This window comes from Durio zibethinus, chromosome 13 (assembly GCF_047325235.1).
Source record: "Durio zibethinus cultivar Kanyao isolate XHJ-2024 chromosome 13, ASM4732523v1, whole genome shotgun sequence".
Taxonomy (NCBI): domain Eukaryota; kingdom Viridiplantae; phylum Streptophyta; class Magnoliopsida; order Malvales; family Malvaceae; genus Durio; species Durio zibethinus.
The window spans coordinates 24,204,154-24,227,222 of NC_143174.1; the positions used below are offsets into that span (position 1 = coordinate 24,204,154).

The 23,069-nt window shown below is 32.8% G+C and overlaps 4 protein-coding genes across 4 annotated transcripts; 3 read left to right on the forward strand and 1 right to left on the reverse strand.

Annotated features, from left to right (window-relative positions):
• Positions 1–3,847: 3,847 nt before the first annotated feature.
• LOC111303276 (uncharacterized) lies at positions 3,848–6,967 on the forward strand. The gene is made up of 2 exons (XM_022899408.2): positions 3,848–4,101; positions 5,757–6,967. The coding sequence occupies exons 1-2, from the start codon at positions 4,012–4,014 to the stop codon at positions 6,651–6,653; spliced, it is 987 nt and encodes a 328-aa protein (XP_022755143.2). The 5' UTR covers positions 3,848–4,011; the 3' UTR covers positions 6,654–6,967.
• A 3,813-nt stretch (positions 6,968–10,780) lies between these two features.
• Positions 10,781–15,929, forward strand: LOC111303278 (glucan endo-1,3-beta-glucosidase 11-like). The gene is made up of 3 exons (XM_022899409.2): positions 10,781–11,203; positions 12,604–13,640; positions 15,590–15,929. The coding sequence occupies exons 1-3, from the start codon at positions 11,152–11,154 to the stop codon at positions 15,671–15,673; spliced, it is 1,173 nt and encodes a 390-aa protein (XP_022755144.2). The 5' UTR covers positions 10,781–11,151; the 3' UTR covers positions 15,674–15,929.
• Positions 15,930–17,101: 1,172 nt separating this feature from the next.
• LOC111304229 (stellacyanin-like) lies at positions 17,102–18,371 on the forward strand. Its single transcript, XM_022900754.2, has 2 exons — positions 17,102–17,580; positions 17,777–18,371. Exons 1-2 carry the CDS (start codon positions 17,400–17,402, stop codon positions 18,085–18,087), a joined length of 492 nt encoding a protein of 163 aa, XP_022756489.2. The 5' UTR covers positions 17,102–17,399; the 3' UTR covers positions 18,088–18,371.
• A 2,210-nt stretch (positions 18,372–20,581) lies between these two features.
• On the reverse strand, positions 20,582–22,806 carry LOC111303279 (uncharacterized). The gene is made up of 4 exons (XM_022899411.2): positions 22,291–22,806; positions 22,074–22,188; positions 21,878–21,992; positions 20,582–21,708 (listed from the first exon to the last, which is right to left on the reverse strand). The coding sequence occupies exons 1-4, from the start codon at positions 22,389–22,391 to the stop codon at positions 20,816–20,818; spliced, it is 1,224 nt and encodes a 407-aa protein (XP_022755146.2). The 5' UTR covers positions 22,392–22,806; the 3' UTR covers positions 20,582–20,815.
• Positions 22,807–23,069: the final 263 nt, after the last annotated feature.

Here is a 23,069-nt window from a genome sequence, read left to right on the forward strand (position 1 = left end):
CTTCAAAAGTGTGAAGGTTTTTTTGACTTTAACCAAGCTGCTGCATGTAGTACGTACTACTTTGAAGTTAGGAAAAAGCCATAACAAATACAGAATCTCATGTGGTATCCAATATTATATTATATATATGAAAATAAAAATATATATGTGTATATATTTAACTGCCATTTAATGGCGAGGACTCTGCAACTCTCTGCCTGCTTGGTTGGCCGTGCTAGGACTCTTTCCATCCCATCTCATAGGCCTGAAAAAGTTTTTTCCTTCATTCTTTTCGACCAACTTACTCCTTACCTGTTCTGCAATTAATGGTAATATTTTATTACGTTAACATTCTCTCTTTCATGGACATTTTTGCCGGCAGGTGACATATATTATATATAAATATATACAAAACTAGTTTTAGGTGGAAATATTTTAGCCAAGTGGCATGGAACATCAAGGATAGTGCCACGTTACCAATATGAATTCAATGTCTTGATCCTTCCCTTCCCTGGAATTGCTATCTCTATCTTTCTAGCTAGACAATGATTTTCAGTTACAATGTGCATATTTATATATTGATCGCATAAAAAATCCAGTGACTCAGTCAGTCTGAGAAGAGATTGATAGGTTTATCCTCGTGTGGAATGCTGTGTTCTTGAGGGTCAAACCTCATGTGACTAGCTTGATTTAGATAGTTCCTCAAAGGAAAAGAGGGGGTTTCTTTTTCTTCATATGTTCGTTTGACTCCTTCAATAATTTTATGCCAATAATTCACAAGAATTAATGGTTTCATTGATTATTAAAACATTTGGTTTTGGCATGAAATTTAATGAATGTTTCCAAGCAGTGCAAGATGGATCGATATATATATATATATATTTGCAATTCATCCGTTTATAATTCAATATATGTCAGTGCATGTGCTTAATGTGATTCAGAAGCCTCAATAATGGCATATGGACCCAGATATGCTTCCTTTTTTTTCATGTCTCTGATGCTTGAAAAACTTCAGCACAATTCCAAATCATCCACCTATTTATAGTTCATAAAATATCAGCGTCAGACAAGATAAGCTCAACACGGAAGGACGACAAACTACCAAAATAGTTACCTAGATACTGAAACAGTGACTAATTGAAAACGAAAACCCACTGCTTCTTTTAGTTAAAAATGAAAACCATCAATTAAGAAGCATAATGTATGTTCTGTACTCGTACATTTTTTTATAGTCCACGAGCTTTTTAATGGACGGTTGGAAATTTGAAAGTGAATGATCAAAGAATTGAATTTCAGGAGTGATGTTAATTCCACAACATAAAAACTTTTACAAGTTTGGTATATTAGGCACTATAAAGAGTTTTTAATGGGCAATATTAGACATCTTACTGTTAGATATCAAAATTTTCAACCGTAAATCAGCACCTATTTTTATTGATATGTTCAATTATATTATGGCACTTCGAGATCATATTTATCTTTCTTAAAAATAAGGGAAAGAGAATTGTAAGAGATGGGAATTGAACCCTGGTCTCGAAAGAATTCATTTTCTAAAAAAGTGGGTGAATCATTTAGGTTAAGTTTCAAGTTTGATTTTGCAGATTTTCAATTCCAATTTCTTTAATACAAATAATAAAAAAAAAAGGTGAGAATAGGATAAGAATTCAGTTCCTTGTACTTGTAATTTCGTGTCTTCTAGGCAACTTGGCATATGCAAATGGCTTCACCACCTACCAATTTAATGAATGGATCATGGTAGAACTTTTTTCTAAGTATAGAAACCCCCATATATCAAAACAAAGGGAAACTTAATTTGTTTATGAACATTAATTATAGATTGGAAACAGATGAGAAATATCAAATTCAGTAATTGTTCCACCTACATCCGCTGTGCTTTTATTAAGAATGAAGTACAGATGCAATTCTCTTGCAACCTTAATTGTTTGATGAAACAAATCGTTGATAAAATTAAGTTCTAATTCTCCATTTTAGATGTATATATCTCACCTTTCTTTTTCCCTCGTATGAGACCGCCTGTAGATATTGGCTGTTGCCTATTGTAACTCTCTCATGTACTCTTCCGAATTGTAGCCTTTATATTGTAAGCTGAATCTAATCAATCAAAACCTGAGATCCGTGGAGAGCACATTCAATTAAATAGTAACTTTCTCATGTGTTCTCCATTTTAAGTAGCGAAGGAATTTTTAAAAAATTTTTAATCTACTTTTAAATCTTTTTACCTTATTACTTAATTAAAGAGTATATCATACATACAAGCTTTTTTAAATTTATAATTTTTAAGTGTTAACTTTAATAACATATCAATTGATACAAAAAATAATCAAGAGAAATCATTTCCCGTGAAAACTACTTAGCCATGATTACAGTATTAAACACAGGTTTCTTTCAGCCCACTGGAGTTTGGTGTGTAGCCCAGGGAGTTGGAGCTGCGGCAATGGCTTCTGGATCATTGGTCTCCTCAAAATCAAAAGTGTGTGGTTAATTTTTTTTTTTTTTAGTTGTCAATATAATGCAATCAACTTCGACTTGTCAGATGGTTTCCCCACTAACTTTCTTGGTTTTATGGCTGATTAAACCTTGAAACATAGTCAATCATTATTGCTGATGAGGGGCCATAAAAGAGGTAACAATTTGTGGTTCCATTTTTTTTTTCCTTTTCTTTGTTCCTTTAAAATTTTCTTTTGAAGGTGAAATATTTTAGGATGTTCCATTAAAGCAATGTTATATTTCATTTTCAAGGACCCATGTAAGCTGATCGATAATTTATGGGTTTGGACCACTTCTTTCATTGATGCCTTCAAAAGAGCAATTCTAAGTAAATGTAGTTAAATACTTAAAAATTGAATATTGTTTTACATGAATGAAAAAGGTTACCCACAAAGTATATGGATCAAATGAGCAATCCAATTGAATCTTGGGCTAGGCTTTTAGTTTCATGATGTTAAAAAATATGACTTGTGTTGGACCAAAAACAGAACCGTTGTATTTGAAGAATACCCGACCCGGGAAAAAAAAAATCTTCTCTTTTCAAGGTCGTATCTTGGGAGATTTAAGCAGGGATGGTAACGGGTTTGGTTGGTTCATATTTTTGGTAACGGGTTTGGTTGGTTCATATTTTTATTTGTTTTGAATTTGATTTAATTTTATATTTATAAAATTTAAATTTGATTTAATTTAATTTTTTTTAATATTTAATTTTTATTTGGTTCGATATTATATAAATAGTATATGATTTAATTTAACTTAAAATTAATAAAATATTATTTTTTAAAATATAAAATATTATTTTAAATATAAATATAAAATATTATAATTAAATAATTAAATAAATAATTAAAAATAATTTTTTATATATGTGAGACCTTTTCTTACAATTATTTAACTCAAAACTTAATTTAAAAAAAAAATTACCCTTATGAAATATGATCAAATTAAAATTTGTCGGAGATGAATTGAGTTATCAACCTTAAATTTAAGTTTAAATTTTAATTTTACCCTATTTTCAATAGAGATAAATAGTTTATTTTATCATTAATTAAATTTAAATATTAATCTTAATGAAATATATTTAATATAAAAGTTTTAATCCTAATTATAATATTTTTTAATCATAATTATAATAATAATTATTATTATTTTGAATTTTATCAAAATTAATTTTTCAATATATACAAATAAAACCTAAGAAATTAAAAAATAAAAAAAGGGGAAAGAAACCTGTATATTTATCAACTATTTGGTCTTGTTAATAATAATAATAAAAAAAAAACTATTTGGCATTGTTTTGTCATATTTTATTTCACAAAACATAATCCATTTATATAAAAAAAAAAAATCCAAAAGTTTCCAGCAGATAAACCCTTTTTGTCAAAAAAAAAAAAAAGTTTTAAAAGCCTCTAAAAAATAATAATTTTAAGAGAGAGAAAACTGGTGAACTCAGCGTTTTCTTTCTATTTCTCTCCCTTGCTTCCTCCTTGTTGCCATCTTTGTATGGGAAATTGGTAGGCGGAAATGCCGAGCCCGGCGGAGAAGGAAATGGAAAGTGGCAAAGAGGACGTTGTTTGCTTAGAACTCTCTGCTCCTCCTGGTTGGACGAAAAAGGTTTTTTTTTTTATTATTTTGCTTCTAATGTAACATGGTTTCTAAATAATTTGATTTATTTGTGGTTTAGGTGCTTCAACTCTGTTAACTTCAGTGTATTGCTCTAGGTTTCGTATGGTTTTAATTTTTTTTTCTTTAGGAATTTATGGTAGAAATTTTGGAACTAATGATGATTTTTATTAGGGTTTTTTTTTTTTTTTGGACTCTTCTAAGATTAATGACGAATTGCGAGTAATTTTTCTATTTTGGTTTTTTTTTTCTCTGCTTTTTTGGTGAAAATTTCTGGGTTTCCCATTTTATTGGAGGCAAAGCAATAACTAGGGTTCTGTAGAAGGGCCTTTCTCTGTAATTTCTGTTTTTAAATAATTTTAGGGGACAAATAAGCAAAGTGGGCAAACCATATAAAATTTTAGTGCTATTAGTTGGAAGATATAATGTTCATTTGATAACTGCTATGTGAACTATTAGCTCTGGAAGAATGTTGAAGAATGTGAGGTTTTTTGCGCGTTGTTTGAAGTTGTTCTGCAATTTCTTAAAATTTATATAAGATTTTTATACATACAAAGTCATGATTGTTGCAAAAGAATTTATTCGAGGTTTAGTACTCCTTCAATGTTGATTTATTACATTTGATAAATTTACTTAAGATTGTTTGCATTTCGGTCTAATCCAATGAAAGACTTAATGTTATTCTGCTGAATCTGTGTACAATTTTTTCTACTTATGTGCAAAAATGGTCTCTACATTTATGCTTGTTCTTTCTTGTGGCTGATATAGTTAAGTTCTTGTATGGCTGTGATTTCTGTTTCAGTTTAAGAGTGGCTCCTATCTTATTAGGGGCTGCCAAAGGTTGTTGTAGTTATGCTCTCCTTGAACCATTTCTGTGGAAGTACCGTCGAGAGTCTGTTCCTGGTCTGTATGGACCAGGGAGGCTTCTCCAGTATCATTTTGGATACATTGATGTAACAATTCCGGCACCCTTATGGGATAAAATAAGCTCCAGAGAGTGGATAAAGATGCCACTTCAAGTAATGGGCATACTGAAACATTTCCATTTACCGTCTTTAGTTTTATTAATTCTTATGGTTTGGCTTCTCTATATCTTTTATGAAGAGAACAAAGTTTGCTTAACTGTGTGTAGGATGAATATGCTTGGCAAAATTATTTCTTACTTTCTCTATCCCATGTGAAACACTCTCTTTTCGAGCGAGAAGCTGATGTCCATTGGAAGTTGAAAGTATCTCTTATAGAAACAAGCTTATTTCTTTTTTCATTTTGCAGTTTTTTCATGGTTCTACTTTTGAATTCTAATTGCTTTTTATGTTCTTCTTAATGTAATAATAGACCCAGAAAGTTTTTTCTGGTGTTTATGTTTATTACCCTTTTACAAGATCAGCATAAGGCTACAATGTTTCCATCTGATTTATGCAAACATGCATGGATACACTTAAAATTTGATTCACTGTGATGTGCGCAAACTCAACATTTGAATTTAATTTATAGCTTACATTTGCTTTAGCATTTGCCACATTGCTATAGCTGGAGACCTTCATATAAGATTTTCTCGTCTTGAATTTCTTGATATTGGATTTACATCATTCTATATTTTCTGATCAGCAAGCCAGTGCAATCTTAGGGTTTCTTTTTGTCTGCAGTTCATGCTGAAGAAAGGGGGGACTCCTAAGAGAAATGAGACCATATTCACTGCTCCCACAGGAGAGGAAATCAGTAACAAGAGACAACTGGAACAGTTCCTTAGAGCAAACCCTGGTGGTCCAGCAGTATCAGAATTTGATTGGGGCACTGGCGAGACCCCAAGGAGATCAGCAAGGATTAGCGAGAAGGTAAAAGCAATGCCAACACCAGAAAGTGAACCTCGAAAAAAACGAGGCAGAAAATCATTAGTTTCAAAGAAGGATAACAAAGAATCAGAGACTGCCCCTGAAGGAACTGAGGAGACTAAAGGCGTTCGTATTGAAGAGGCTGAAAAATCTGAGAAAGAGAATGTGGAGGGTGAGGCCAGAAAGGTTGCCGTGAAGGAAAATGAAAATGAGAATAAAGATAAAACACAAGATGCTGATAGCAAAACTGAATCCGCTTCTCAAGAAGTGAAACATGGAGAAGATGCTATTGCTAATATGTCTACTAATATTGAAGAAGGTAATGAAAATGTTGAAGCAGTATCTGAAAAGTTGAATGACCCCCAGGATGGAGTTGAAGCTGATGCTTCTAGAGTTCCCCATAAAGAAAAAGAGGGTTTGGAGGGTGCAAACTCTCAGGGAAAGCGTGAACAACCAGTGGCCGAAGCAGAGAAAGGGCTTGGATCTGGGGAGCTGGACAAACCAGATGTAGGCATTACTGAGGAAAGAAAAAAGCAGGCGGAAGGAGAAGAAAAGGTGAAACATGATAGAAGCAACACTGATTCTGAAGGAGCAATCAAGGAGAAAGATTCAGCAAATTGCAAGGAGGGACAAAACACTGCAGGCGACAATGAAAATAACAAGAAAGCTGAAGAAGCAATTCAGAATGGTAATAATGCTGTCGAGGTCTAGCCTTGAGTTACTATATGCAATAGATTAACATGATTTAGGCTTCCTTTCACCTCCTTGTGACCCTTTTTTAGATTTTTGGACTTCTTCAAATGACTATAGCTTCGATAAGGATAATAACTGACTGTTCATTGAGACATCATTCTATGTAACGGTTGATAGCTGTATAATATAGCTGTTTCCGATGTATCGGTCAGACTTGTAGCTTTTTGTGATACATGTAACATTATGGCATCTAAATACTGTAAATGGATGTAACATGCAGTGTTAAGTAATAAGTTGCAGTAATGGATGAAACTCCCAATGCTCTTCTGCTATGTTGCTTTTGTTAGTTTTTTATTGATTTGGTAAAGCTTTAATGGCAAGCTGTACATTCTGTAGAAACAACGTCTGATGCCCATTCTTCCAAGATGGGTATTTTCTTCGATGGATGTTTTCTTATTCTTTACCCCGGCCGGGGCAGTTGAGGAAAGGAACCACGAAATGCCCGACAACCAGTAGGGGCCAAGAAGGCAAAACAAGATCCCAGGCTGCTAACTTCAATGATTGCATCAGAATTTGTGGTGCTTATTGAGAAATATTACCAACAATCGAAGCTCAAATAAATTTTTTTCTCTGATCAGACCATGATCGGATAATTTCAGTCAAAACAATTATATCATATTTCTCTGTTAAATTGAAAGAAAAGAAAATGCAGTGAAACCATGGGCCACTAAAGAAATAGAAAGGAAATCAAGAAGCTTTCTTATAGTGATGTGATCTCATTGCTTACTGGCCAAGAAAATTCTCATTGCTTTCCTTTACCTTTACCCACTCCAAAAAATGAGAGGACGAAAAAGTAGATTCCCTTACGTGTAGCATTGCATTTGGTTTGACAAAAGCTACCAGTTCCTCCATAACCAAATGCTGTATCACTTCAAAGCCAGCTCTAAAGACTAGCCTTTCATGCCAGATTTTTTTTGGGCTACATATATATATATATATATATATATATATATATATATATATATATATATATATGATAAAATTGTATTATCTCACATTTAATAAATATTTATTTTTTTAATTTTATATTCAAGTTAGAGCTTCAATTATCTATCAATTAGTTTTAAGTTTGATGTCTAATATAATATTAAAATCAAAATTTTATTCTATTATTTTTTTTAAATTTATCATACAATAAATTTCTTTAATTTTCATTTATCTATTAAAGTAATATTATCTCATATTTAATCTTTTATTTTTATCTACATATGATGGGAGTTTAATAAAATAGTATTATCCCATATCTAATTTTTTATAATTTTATGTTTAAGTTAGACTTTTTTACTTATTACCAATTAATTTTAGAGTTGATGCACAAAACTTATTCATAGAGAGATCTGAACACATTTCATTTGTCATCTGGCTTATATTTATTTGCTAGCAGCATGAATTTCAAATAGAAGTAATTAAATTAATAAATTGATTTATATAACACAACCTTTTAATTTATTAATTTAAAATTTTTATTTAATCATTTTTAATAGAAAATTTCATCTAAAACCTAAGAATTAAAGCATAAACAAAATGTGAATTGAAGCTTGGAAGACTGATCTGGTCTTATAAGTTATCACCATTTGCATTGCTTCCTTCATCAAAACACTGGTTAGCGTTTTTTTTTTTTTCCTCAGTTTTGCACTATCAAGTGAAGTAAGTAGTAGGAGCTGAATAATTCAAAGAAAAGTAGTCACACCCAACTGTCTTGTTTCTTGTTAGTTAAGGTAATGATAGAAAGTGGACAATTCTTGTTAGTTAAGCATCAACCATTTTTCCACCACGGCTACGCTAATTGCCTCTTAAATCAAGTGGAATATTTTAAAGCTGGCAAGAATTTCCAAGGCTCATTTGGAAGTTAAATGTTAGAAATTCATCATATAAAGATTCATTTGGAAGTGTTAATGCTTAAAATACATGTAAAGATTCAGAATCCAAAAGCAAAAAGTGTGTTGCTCTTACAACTTTATTATATGAACCTTCCTTTGTGTTCCAATCATTGGCTTTCCCTTGCACAGGGGACGCAAATTCGTAAGTTGTCGTTCCCTTGAATGGAGTTGCCAACTTCGTTAAAGGAACATAAAAGAAAAATGCTAAATATTGTCCGAGTTTTAGAAAATACAAATAGTCAAAATGTCAAAGAAAACAAATAATTTTTTTTTTTTTAAATTATGATACAAGTCATTATGTAATGGCAAATTCTGAAAGAGGACCACAAAAGTTTAATTGAGGGAGGCAGAGGAGGGCCAATAGATGACAAAGCTTGCTGTTACACTCCGTTAACTTTCATATTAGCTAGTAAATCATGATGACGAAATTCCCATTTCATAACCCATTTTTTCTCATTAATTGAATCATCCTTTATTTTATCTATTTTTTGGTCAATGTGAATGATTTTTAGTTTTTTTTTTTTTTTTTTTTAAGAAGAAATTTAAAAGCTGATAAGGTTATCCTATTTTCAAAGTTAATGTCAAGATAAATGATCAATTTAATTAGAATTTAAGAGTTTATTAAATTTTTATTGAAAATTTTCAAATCGTTTATCAACAAAAGATCGTAAACCTGATTACTAATATTTTTAACATTCACTTCTTATCATTTCTAACTTTTCTTGGCAATTTTAATTCATTTGAATGTAAAAAATAAATACTCAATATGTGAAGGGTGTTTTTCAAAAAGTTTAATCGTTTTTACACTCAAAATGCAATAAAATTTCTTACCATGCAATGAAAAATCAAGTATTATACGGTTGAGTCAATCATAAGAACTTGTGTTTAGATCAAACATTTGAGTTTAATTTTTTATTAAATAATAATAATAATTGAGATAAATTGGGTATACTCTATTAATTTTTTAAATATAGGAAGATTTGGAAATTTGAGTTTGCTTAAATAGGTGGCATTGGCTCAATTGGAGGAGCATGAACAAATAAAATTGTAATCTTTGAGGAGAATTTAATGGAATTTGCAAAAATTTAAAAGAAAATTCCTCATTTCTTCCCAAGTGTGCCATGTCTGGCGTTTCAAAAACATTAAACAACTCTTCCACGCGCTTCGGTCATCGCTCGACATGAAATTTCCCAATTCATCAAATCCCATTCTATTTTCGGCTATGACCTGTGGCAGTTGGAAAAAAGGGTCCTACGAAGGTCGGATTCTATTTGCATTCAATTTCGTTTTACGTTATTTTTAAAATTATTTGTAAATAAAATTATTCAATTATTTTTTAATTTTTTTTATTTTAAAGTTTTCTAATTTATAAATTAACAAATTTTTTAAATATAAATTTATAAATTCAAAAACTTGTAAAAATTTATGAATCTTCAAATTTGAAAATTTTTATAAGTTTTTATCTTAAAAATAAAAAAAATTAAAGATCTACATGCATAATTTTATCTATTAAGTTATAAATAAACTTATAATCATTTGAAACAAATCGTTTTTTTATAATATTGTAGAAATTCTTTAAAATATAAGATTTTTTTCTTTAATTTAATTTTATTTCATAAATATTGAATGTAATTTTTTTAATTTTATCGAATATAAAAATTTTATAAATTATATAACTTATCAAATATATGTATTCAATAAATTATAAATATTTTATATTTTTTACTTAATTTTTGAAACTAAGTAATACAAGAAAAAAAAATCATTTGGATTCTTTAAAATCTAAATTATGAGAAATACATTTAAAATTATTAAATATTATTTTTTAAAAAAATAATTGCACGAAACTATTTTTATTAAGATAACAAATGAAATTCCGTTTCAAATTTTTGTAACAATGAATTAAGGATGGTAAAAGGAGGTTTTACTTTTTAGTTTATCTCAACTTGAACGATATATATTAGTGCTCCACTTGATAAATCAGCTATTAATCTTGCTAATAGTGGCGCGTGTAGGCAGTGTTAGAGCAAGCGAGTGGGTAAAAACCAAAGTTAAACACTTCCAAATCGGCAAGTAAGCATTGACCAATGACAACAAATTAAAGCAAGACAAACAAATTTAATACCAAAACCCAAATAATCTCTCTCTTTTTTTTTTCTTTTTTTTTTTTTGTAATAAAAACAGCAAGGCCAGAAGGCCTCTCCCAGTCAGCGAAGTCCCACAGAAAACGACCGCCAAAGGGAAAGGCTTTTGTTCTCTATATGTAAAATCAGTTCACAATTTTCCATTCCCGGATTTACCCAGATTTTAGTTGAAGAAAAAAAGAAGCTAGATTCTAAAGATTGAAGAACAAAGGCATGGGGATTGGAGAGAGTGTGATATAAAGAGAGAGTGAAGTACAAAGGGTGAATCTTTGTTGTGTTATGGCATGCCACAGTTACACGGAGTTTTGCACTGAAGGAGTTAGTTCAATTTTCGATTTTGGTTTTGTGTTTTTATCTTTCCCTTGTAAGGATCGTTTCCAAAAGTTGGATCCTTTGATTCTTCCTTGAAGTTAAAAAGATTGAGAAAAGGCAATGAAAAGTTTTGGGGTTCATCTATTCTTCCTAGTCTTTCTTGCTCCAGTTGGTACTTTCTCATTTATTCTTGTTTTTTAAGGTTCCTAATTCAATTTGTTTGTTTGGTTTTTTTGTTAGTTTTTTATGTTGTCTGAATTGGGTTGATTTCAGAATTTGTTGAATGTAATTGTTTGGATCAGTGTATATGGCCTCACCTTGTCTTAACACTGGGATCTTGGTTTCTTAATTGTGAATTTTGTTGTATTGTTCTTTATATTTTGATAATTGTAAGCTCAGGTGAGTGGTTCAACTCTTTTAAGGAAAAAAAAAAAAAAAGATGTTGTCAACTGAGAAACGTCTCTTTTGAATGAAATATCTTTAAAAAAAAAAAAAACTTAATTAAATTTACTGTTTCTTTATTTCATGATTATTTAAGAGGATGGCTCTTTTGCAGGCTGCACTTTTTAGTTGGATTTGAGATTTGAATTCTATTATTCTGTTTTAAGGTTGGTGGATTATATAGGAATTCATTTTGGTGGATATTGTTTGATTCAAGTCTCATCAAAATATGAGAGTTTTCTTTAGTATAGCTTAATCCATAAAGGTGGTTATACTAGTTTATAACCTTTCTTTTATGTATTGGCATTGAATCGTTAATGGCATTCGTTTGCATTCCATGCCGAAATTATTTTGTTTGTGTATCTGCTATTAGTTAAAAAAAACCTAAAGATGGTTTTGAAGGTTGAAATTTGCTCACTTACTTTATGCCACAATAATCCTTCCATGGTTTAAATTGCAAACCATGCGATATAAGTCATTAAAACAATATAATAATAATTTGAAAATGAAAATAACTTACGATTATGAACCAAATATTTGATAACCACCTACCAACCAAGTTTCTCACCATGAAGGCCTTTCTTGCTTTTTTGCTGATTAATAACTACTCATCGCTATTACAGTCATACTCTCTTAGAACACATTGGAACAAAACTTCCTTCTTTTGGCTTGTACGATACATGTGTGTATGTGTGTATCTCTCTCTTGGTAGCTTTCTTCTTTTCACCCTGTCTTTCTACCAGTTTGAGAATTTGCTTATGTATTCAGTTCCAATGGTGTTTCAGATAATTGTTTCCTACAATTTATGATGGGTATCTTAATTTCTTGAGATCTTATAAAAAAAAAAAAACATAAATACTTCCATCTGTTTCATTGATCCAGAAACAATTTACTATTTTATTGTAGAATTCTAGGATGTGTGATGCATTTGCCAAAAATCAGGGAAAAGAACGGCTTTAGTTTTCATTTCCTACTAAAACATTGACTGTAATAGCTATCTGAAAATTTGTCCTCTCTTCTGTATTTGACCAGTGAATATTATTCTTAATATGATTGTCTTCCTGTTTGTTACATGGCACTTGGAAATGAAATGACAGTGATTAAAAAACTATTTTTGTTTCTTTTCTCCAGCATCTGTGTCTGTGCAAGCTTTCACTGGAACGTATGGCATTAATTATGGAAGATTTGCAAATAACATCCCTTCACCTGATGAAGTTGTCACACTTCTTAGGGGAGCAAAAATAAGGAATGTTCGAATTTATGATGCTGATCAAAGTGTCCTCAAAGCATTTAGTGGGACAGGGCTGGAAATCGTGGTTGGACTCCCAAATGGTAATCTGAGTGATGTGAGTGCCAATGCCGATCATGCTATGAGTTGGGTCAAGGACAATGTGCTGGCATATCTTCCTGATACACGTATTTGTGGGATCGCTATAGGGAATGAAGTCTTAGGAGGGAGTGGTGAATTTTCGGGATTTCTTCTAGGTGCAGTTAAGAATGTTTACAATGCAGTAAATAAGCTTAAGTTAAGTGATGTAGTTCAGATTACCACGGCACATTCACAGGCTGTTTTTGCTAATTCCTTCCCTCCCTCATCATGTGTATTCCAAGATAATGTTGTTCAGTACATGAAGCCACTCTTAGAGTTTTTTTCACAAATTGGCTCCCCTTTCTGTTTAAATGCTTACCCATTTCTAGCCTACATGAGTGATCCAGAGCAGATTGATATTAATTATGCTCTCTTCCTACCAACAGAGGGAATAAATGATGCGAAAACTAAGTTGCATTATGATAACCTTCTTGATGCTCAGATTGATGCAGCCTATGCTGCATTAGAAGATGCTGGATTTGAAAAGATGGAAGTCATTGTCACAGAGACCGGGTGGGCTTCACGTGGAGATGAGAATGAATCTGCGGCGACACCAAATAATGCAAGGACATTTAATTACAACTTGCGAAAAAGGCTGGCAAAGATGAAAGGAACTCCACTCAGGCCAAAAAATGTGGTTAAGGCATATGTTTTTGCGATCTTTAATGAAAATTTGAAGCCTGGGCCAACTTCTGAGAGGAATTTTGGACTGTTTAAAGCTGATGGGAGCATCTCATATGATATTGGGTTTCATGGACTTAAATCTTCATCTGCATATTCATCAGTCTTGTCTTTGAAGGTATGAGGTTCATCCCACCGTTGACATATGTCATCTTAGATATATTAACATTTGCAGATTAGATTTGAGTGTTCTCAGACAGAAGAAGCATGTGCTTAGAACATTATAAATTTGTCATGTTCTTGGTGTGCTAATTATTTTGTTTTCTTTTCCTTGATTTCCACTTGATGAAATTACATTTACAGTGGTACCTAGACAGTTTTAATTTTACAATTTAGACATGGTAAAATCATTAGGAATAATGTCTATTAATGAAGAGAAAGACAGACCTTGATAACAATTTCTTCATGTTAATGGAAGATGCTATGCGATGCTGCTGACCCAACCACTTTATGAGTCTGATTTATCTTCTTCTTTACTATCTGCTTAGGAGTATTAAGTATATCACCTTTGCATATCTTATAAAGCATCAGAAACCAAATTTACTAGTCTGCACCACATAACTAGCCCCAAACAAAAATTACACTTCTTTCTGATATGTCTATACCTTCTTGATTGAATTTAATAGCTTCATAATGCCTTTTTTGCACCATTTTTGTGGTCTTCACATCATGTTCTTGAACCAATAAAAACTGGTTGGTATATAGTTTTTATGTAAATGCCTTATTTATGTCTGAAGACACCTAAGATCCAATTATTTATTAGTTTGAATGACTAAGTTCTATTTTGAACTCCTTTCCATGAAACATTCTTTGACTTCCTAATGCAGCTTGAAGAGGAAGAACACGATGAGGATAGAGAAGACAAAAAGAGAGAAAGTAGAGAGAGATAGATGAACAAGGATGAGTGTGGAGAGATTCTGATTTCAAATTCCAATAATCAAGTCTAAAGCCCAAAAATCATAATAACAAGTTTTTTTTAGGGGAGGAAAGGCTTAAATCTCAAAAGGCAACGGTTTCAAGCCATAAATAAATAAACAGATTAACAAAAAACTAATTTCTGTTCCTAAATTTCTTAGGTAGTGAACCTCCTGTGTTACTTCCTTTCTCCATCCTGCGTGAAAGGAAGTTTCTCTAATTAATATGAACTGATGAGTAAATAAATCATTGCAAGGGACAGAAATGTAGTTGAAAGATTGGATAAGGTCTTCCTAGGTAAGGTTAACCTCCTTTTATGTGATGCAAAGCTACTCCAATTTGCCAGTTTTCTTTCAGACTACCTGTTGCTGGACCAAAGCCAATTACTATGCATATGATGCTGGAAGGATGCCAAGTACCCATAGAAGGGTCAATTTGGTGGCTGAATGCTAGTATCCCCAACCAAACCAATGCAGCCTAACAACTGTTTCCAGAACTTACCCTCAATCAGATTAGCTAAAATTTTCATCTGTTTGCCTTGCCAAAGGTTACTCTATCATCATACACAACTTATTAACCATTTCTACCGGCTGAGATTTGGTTCCAAAAGTGATAAAAGGTTTCTTACCGAGTTCAGCTTTCAATTAGCCTTTGCACTGAATCTACTTCATCAAGTGTTACCATGGATCCCTCTTTACAATGCACTAGGACTTTTATTGAGGACAACTAAAAAATCATACCATTGCACCAATGCTACATGGGAAGCACTTCCTTCAATTAGAAGTATCTTGTTTAGATGCCATATGTTCTACGTAGTCTTTAATTTACTAGTACTTTATTCATACTTGTTGCCTTGTGGGATTGATTCCTTGATGGCATGAACAACAATCCCTGATTTAACTGTACATATCTGATATACTATTTGATTAATGGACAGTGGCTTTGTTTGGTCTGTTGTCTAGTTTGTAACAAGATCTCCCTTCAGTTATTATGCATATATCTGTGTTCTTTGTCAATAAAGTGAACAAAAAGATGTTGCTTCTGCTTGCATCTTGATAAAATGTAGTCTTGAACATAGCATATATGTGGTTTAGTGATTCACTTGTTTGTGATGACTTGCTCTTTTAACATCACAATGATTCATCTTTGCAGGATATTCGAGCTAGCGGTTGGACTGGCTTCTATTCAATAATATTAACAATCTCCACTGCATTGCTGCTTGTTTTCACAAGATAGTGATTGAACATGTGTTGGGGCTTATTCTGGTTTGCATTTGATGCCAAACCAGCACCCAGATATGATATTCTTATAGGTTTAGTACTTATTTTTCGTGTCATACTTGAGAACAAACCAATACACCCGATTTTTGTACCTTCAGAAACACATGGTCACATGCTGGAAATTGCTGATTAGTTCTTTACAAATCTTAGAAAATGTATATTTCTTTTGCCGGAATAAATCTTTTGTATAATATATAAATATAATTTTTAAATATTTCATATAATATATAATATAATTTGAACCAAACCCACATTAAAAAACTGTGAAAAGATTAAAATTATATATATATATATATATATATAGCTGGAAAGATTGGCCAAATCAACAAAGACAGTTTGAATTATGACTTATCACAGCAATAGAGGCTAATCCTTGGGCCTTGGTTTTAGACTTTCTTTTTTCTGGTAATGAAAGCTTAAGTATTAATGAACTAGCCTGCCTCTAGCTAAAAAGGTATATCGATCCTTTCTTTAAGAAAGAAAATTGAAAAAAAAAAAGGAAACTATGACCTTAAATAAATTATTATATCATTTTTAATAGAATTAATATCATGAATAATTTTTAAGATATAGATAAATATTTAATTTGATATTTGAATTTAAAAAATTTTTAATATGATATTTAAATCATAAATATATTAATTAATATGATATTAAAAAATTATTTATTTTTTACATGTTATTATTTATAATTAATCACATTATGAATGAATACATTAAATATTTTATTATAATTTAAAAATAACTCATGATATTAACTCTTTTCAATAAATTCAAAATAAAAATTTTAATAATTAAAATAAAAAATAATAACAATTTTTTCAAATGACATTATAATAAATACTAAACTTTAAATTTCAAATCAACTAAATATTATTTTTCAAAATAATTATATAAATCAATAAAACAAAACCTCGAATTCATATTAACAACCAATTGAATTACGACTTATAAGAGCAGTTTAGGATACTATTTGGGCCAACGATGGGCTTGATTTGTAGGCTTTCTTTCCCTTTCTAATTAAGCAAAGCCGATGGCTCTAAGACCTAAAAAGCTAATACTACACTGATAACCTTTTCTTTTTAGTTTGACCTTCCAAATTTATCCTCACCAACGTTTTTTCTTCCTCCCTTTTAATAATACATTAGATATCAAATTTGTGATAGTGATACCAAATGACAATAAACATCAAAATTTACAAGAATTTATTATATATATATATTTTAATGCTGAGCTTTTGGGTTTTTTTTTTCAGCATGATTGAGTGAACAATAAGAGCTGAATGAGAAAAAAAAAAGGTTGTTTTCTTTTCTTTTCTTTTCCCCAAATTTAAGTTGCTTAAGAGGATTCATCCATGAACAATTTTCTTTTTAGTTTCCATAAGCTATGTCTAAGATGTCCTGACTTTTTTCCCCTAATGTTAGTTCCATTAATTACATTTTGTGTTTTATATTTGGCATTCATTGAATACTTAAAAAAGTCAGGTTTTTTTAATTTCATGTCCATTTTAATTAACTAAACAAAGTGGTGGCATGCATGGCTTGACACAAAAAGGTTGTCACTCTCCATTACTCTATATATATTCTCTATAAGGGAAGAGAAGGATAAACAACCACGCATTACTGCAGATAGAGAGAGACAGAGGTCTAGGGGCGACTGTAAGCAGAGAAAACAGAGAAAAAATGGCTAGGAAAATCAGCATGGCAGCACTTTCTGTAGTTTTGGCTGCAACCCTGGTGCAGATCACATATGCTAGAACTTACACAGTAGGAGACTCCATTAGTTGGCAAATCCCTAATAGTAATGCTGATTTTTATGATGATTGGGCTGAAAATAAAGACTTCATGGTTGGGGATGTTCTTGGTGAGTTTCTTAGCCCAAAATCCAACTTAAACAAGTTTTTTAATTGAAATTTTGAACCAGAATTTGATCATCAGCTATATAGGTATTGTTTTTGTTTTGTTTTCTTTGGAGAATTATGCTCCTGGAGTGGACAGAATTAATTCCAGGGTTTGTATTGAATCAATTTTTATGGACCAATTGTTCCATGTTTTTGCAGTGTTCAACTTTACTACAGGAGCACATAATGTTGCCGAGGTGACAGAAGTTGCTTACGACGCTTGCAGCACTACCGATACTATCTTTACTGAGAACAACGGACCTGCAAGAATTACCCTTAAGAGGACTGGTGAGTACTACTTCATTTGCACTTTCCCTGCTCACTGTTTCGGAGGCCAAAAGCTCAAGGTCGACGTCGGAAATGGCGCCAGTACTACGCCCGGAATTTTAGGTCCTCCCAGCTCAGCTTCATCCCTTGTTGCCACCCTCTATCTTGTCTCCATGTCCATTGCCTTGGTTTTGTTGTGCTGATTATGTTAACCCTTTTGCCTGCTTTTACTTTTTATGCGATATTGTATGAGTTCAGAGTATGTAGCCTATACCAGAGAGACTTTCATTTTTATTATGGTAGTGATCATGGAGTGTGTTTTGTGTTTGAATAAAACTTTGATTCGTTTCTGGATATAAAGATGTAACTGATCAGAGCCTTGCTGTGAATTATAGCGACATATTTTCTGTTACTGTTGTTTCACAACAACTGAATATCACTTTGTTTTACTTTATTTTTTGAAAAAAAAAATCGACAGAAAAAACATGTAAATTATTATACTACAAAACCAAGGTTAGATGTGGAAAAACATGTAAATCAACCAAATGAGCCTGTGCCAATCCACTTTCGGTTGTTTATGTGTAATAGCAATCCAATTTTCCGAAGTGCTGAAATTTCCAAATTTTTGTAGCTGTTCAAACAACAACTTCATCATTAATAGTTAGAAAATCAGTTGATCTTTGCTAATGGCCGATACCAGACACTAAATCTGTTATTCTTGTGTTTTAATTAAGACCTTGATCCAATACAATTCTTTTGTTGAAAGTAGAGAAAGTGGCCTATCTTGATACCATTTATCACACAGTAGGAAAGTATTCCTCCCATCCCCAGTTTGATGCTTTGGGAAAAGGCCTGGCTAGGCTACCCCCTAAGCTTTGATAATTTTCTTCTGGTCCAGCTGCTGTTTTGAGGTATGGGACCTGCCAAAAACTCTTACTCTTCTGTTTTTCAGCAGGTGAGCTTTCACCGATACTTTCCAAAATAGAGTTAAACTGATTAGAGAGCGTCCATTTATTCTTTAAAATGCAGGCTTGAACAACTGGAATTTGTGTGAAGAAAATTTTTTCCCGTCTTCAAATTACTGTCAATTGTGTAGAATTTTCGTCTTTTAACCAAGTCTTGCCTGTCAATAGTTTCGGTTGTGTTTTGAAACTTTGGAGCATCCAGATGGCAATTGGCATAACCTTGACATCGTCATGTTGTTTTAACTGCAAAAAGACAAAAATACGATTCTTGATCTAAGAGACACACTACTGCTACAAGTTTAGACATTTTCTTCGCATGTCCAAATTTCTAAACATGTGATGTTTTATGAGTTATTATTATATGTCTTTCCCTGGAACCCACAACTTAGTTACATTGCGGCTGGGGGATGTCTGCCCGAAACGAATAAGTGGTTGGAAACTCAACTTATTGAGCTGATATTACTGTGCTGGAAGTGACAGGGTAATAACCTAAGGTGAAGCAAAAAGTGCATTGAAATAAGAAAGAAAACAAAAATGAACTGTCGTTTTCACTCTTGAGGAATGGGATGGTTTACCAACCATAAATTTAGAGCTTGGTGGAGTCACCCCACCACAGATCACATGGAAAGAGTTAAAGAGTCTGCCCAGGTTTGAGAGGAATTTCCACAAGATTTAAGCTTACGAGGTCCAGAATGAGATACAAATGGAAGTAAAGCAACATACCGTATATGAGAATATCAATTCAACAACCAATTACAACTTCAGATTCAAAGGGTTTTATAAAACCTGGATGAAGGGCGCTCAACATCAGTAAAACATTTGCCTTTTCCAGAAATCAGAACCCCAAATGAAGTAATCCTCAAAGCAAGCATTCATCTTTGAGGCTTAACTGAAAAACACTGGCACCCCATCCGAAGGAAAATAACTAAGCCATTCTCGTTGCAAATCACTCCAGTATCATAAATAGGTTCTTGAAATAGGAAGTACAAACTCCACTCATCAAAACACATAAAGGCTCTTTCTACAAAACACCAATCACAAGTCCTCAACTAAAGAATCCTTCTAGTGCGCCTCTGTACCACCTAAAAACCAAATAAGTTCAATGCTAACCAGGATTATTCCCAGGAACCATCTTATGCCCAAGTGCATCTAATTACTGAAGTGTATCAGACCACAAAGATATATATGAGACCATTAGCAACCATCCTGTCCCATATCCCCTGCACCTGCAGTAATCTAGTCTCCTTCCCGCAAACTACCTCCATTATGCCTCTTGCCCCATCCTGAACTCCAAAGACTTATCTACATCACAAAAGTGACAAAATGTAATGCTACCTAATGCCTAGAACTAAAACTTACCCTCCTGTGGCTAACTCAAGAAACAGTCATATCAACAATAAATGTATCACTGTGCTACAAACATGCAAAAATCAATCCTTGCATATTCTCCTAAGGCAATGGGGAACATGAATAATGGATGTTGGATACATCCTTCATAATCAACCCTCAATTTGGTTCACTTCACTTTATGTTAGCTCCGGTCTATATTTTACTACACTTTATAGTTTCAAATAGCTAATTATAAAAATTTTCCTCTTTCGTTTTGCTCTATATCTTTGTACAAGTAGAAACCTACAAATCACTAGGTAAGATGGTTAGAAGGTAAATATTCCTTTTATGGCCATCAACTGAAAAAAATTATTTATTAAAAGGTTTTAAGTAATTAGATGTGTCATGAGAATTAAATCATTCAACAATTAGATACCAATCATGCTCAGATTATATTTACAATTCACTCTCTGCTGCATCCCAACAATGCAACTCATGGTCAGCATTTAAATTTTACAATCAGATCTACTTAGAAAGTAAAGATTGCAGAAGCGATTCACTAATATGATCAAGAGATCATTAATTTTGAAGGACAGACTACAAAACAAAACTATTGTCTACAAACCTGGCCATTTTTTCAATTATAAGATGAGGGCCCTGGTTGCCAGCAAAATTGTTCATCTTCCAAATCACCTCCAAATGTTGCCTTACGCTTTCTCTTTGTTGCCCCCAAATTGTGACCTTCACTTTCTATAAACCACTTTCTCGAAAATGATTCAAAATGGTCGTTAACAGTCCTCTCCCTAAAAATACATAACTCTTTACTCTTTTGTTGAAAAACCTCATTAACTTTGCCCCCATCTTGACAGCTTCTTGGACCAACATCTTCAGTTTCCAAAATTGAATTCTTTTCTACTTGCATACAAGGGTCAGAAAATAGACCCAACCGCAAGGACAAATCGCACTCTGTCCCAAATGACTTCTCATGAACGTGCCTGATATCTATCTGTCCAATTCTCTTACCATCAACACCAACATCAGAAGAGGAAACGAGATTCTGTAAGAAACCTATTGCTGCTGGCTCTGCAATTGATGTACCAATAGGTCTCCCAACAATTATGGTATCAGACGCTATATTTTCCTGAACTGGAGAACCCGTCAGGGACTCTGCATTTTGACAGTGAATTCCATAATAAAGGGGATAAACTTGACCCAGGTTTGGCGGGGTGTTAGTTTCATTCCTCATCAATTGTTCATGGCCAGATGGACAACTTTCAGAGAGAAAAGGAAAACTATGATAGTTAGTTTGTGAAACCAAAATATTTGAATTCACATTGGTAGCTATTCTAGCAAATTGACCACCAGACAGAACTGGCGATATCTGAGGACACCTTGCCTCACTACCTTTATCAAAAATCCTAGGAGCTGCAGAAACAGGTTCCGATGCTCTTGGCGTAAGGTAAGTCCTAGGATTACAGTGCCGTTGGCTCCTTGAAGCTTTCACTGGATGGCACCCCAGATTAAGGGCCGCTAAAACAACATATATTTACTACAATCTTTCAGTTCAAATTGTCATTGAAACTACTTTCAAATAGAAAACTTCATAAAGTTTAAGCTAATGTGTATCAAAATGAGAAAAATCCAGTAACATAATAACAAACTCGTATCCAAAAATACACCAAATAGAAATCAATAGTACCTTCAACACAAGGAGGCAAAAGCTCTCCTGTTTCAGTGCTCTCATCCCTACGGATAATCGTGTTGATGGCATCATTAACACGGTCCCATAAGGTTTCCTTGTTCATATATTCAGCCTAAAAAACATTAATAAAAAAATGAGCCCAAAAATGTAAATGCAAAATAAAAGATCCACAAAATTGAAAGCAGAAAAGAACCTCAGAATTGGCTTTGGAATACATAATCTCCTCAGATTTGACGATGACAACAAGTATTTTATCTTGCCATTCCTTGTTCTTTTTTGTAGCTGTGCTATGATTTTCCATAGATAGCCTAAAATCAAACGTATGACAGGCAAGGAATTATTAAACCCAAAAAATAGTAAATGCCGGTGAAAATGTAAGAAAATTGATGAAAATAAAGAAGACCCAGAACTTTAAAATCTGCTGAACGATGGAACCTCTCATGGGTCGATGTCTTTCGCTATGCCAAGCTCTTCTTACACACTCGTAAGGTCTAGGGCCTGGCCTTGGCATCTTTCTTCTTCAATGGAAAAACAAAGTCTTGTATGGTAAAATGAAGAGACAGAGAACCAAGGGGGGATGGGAAGATATTTGTGCTTTACCGCTAAGACAGTACTCTCTACATGGGGTTGATGGATTAGTCAATTTCTTAATGGTGTCTTTTGCTCCTTTCCTTTTCAATTACGAGTTTGCAATAGAAAAGAGAGATCAGAGATGGGGAGCTTTTCTTTTCTTTTCTTTTCTTTTCTTTTCTTTTCTTCTCTTTTGGCTGATGAGTAGTACAATAGGTGAGAGAGGAAGGGTTGCTTTCTGTTTTCATGCCTTTGTTTTTGCCCCAATAATTTAAGAGAGTTTACCATTGTGGTTACAGTGAGTTTTTGGGTCATTTTTTCGCTGGGGAGAGAGGGAGAAAAAGAGTTGGGGGTTTGGGTATCAAAAGGAACAAATGATGGGTTTCAAGTATTTAATAGTCACCATTAAAATCTACCTGGCCATGCCCATTGTCCACCTGCCTCAGCAATTTGCACATAAATTTTTCCCAGCATGGGCACTTCATAAAATTGACATCCTATCCTCCTCCTTTCATACTCAACCCTCTGCTGCATATTGGCCCAAAAAAACCCTCTGCTGCATGGCAAATGGTATGATTTTGCTTTGTTTTTTTTATCTTTCACTTTTACAACATGGTTT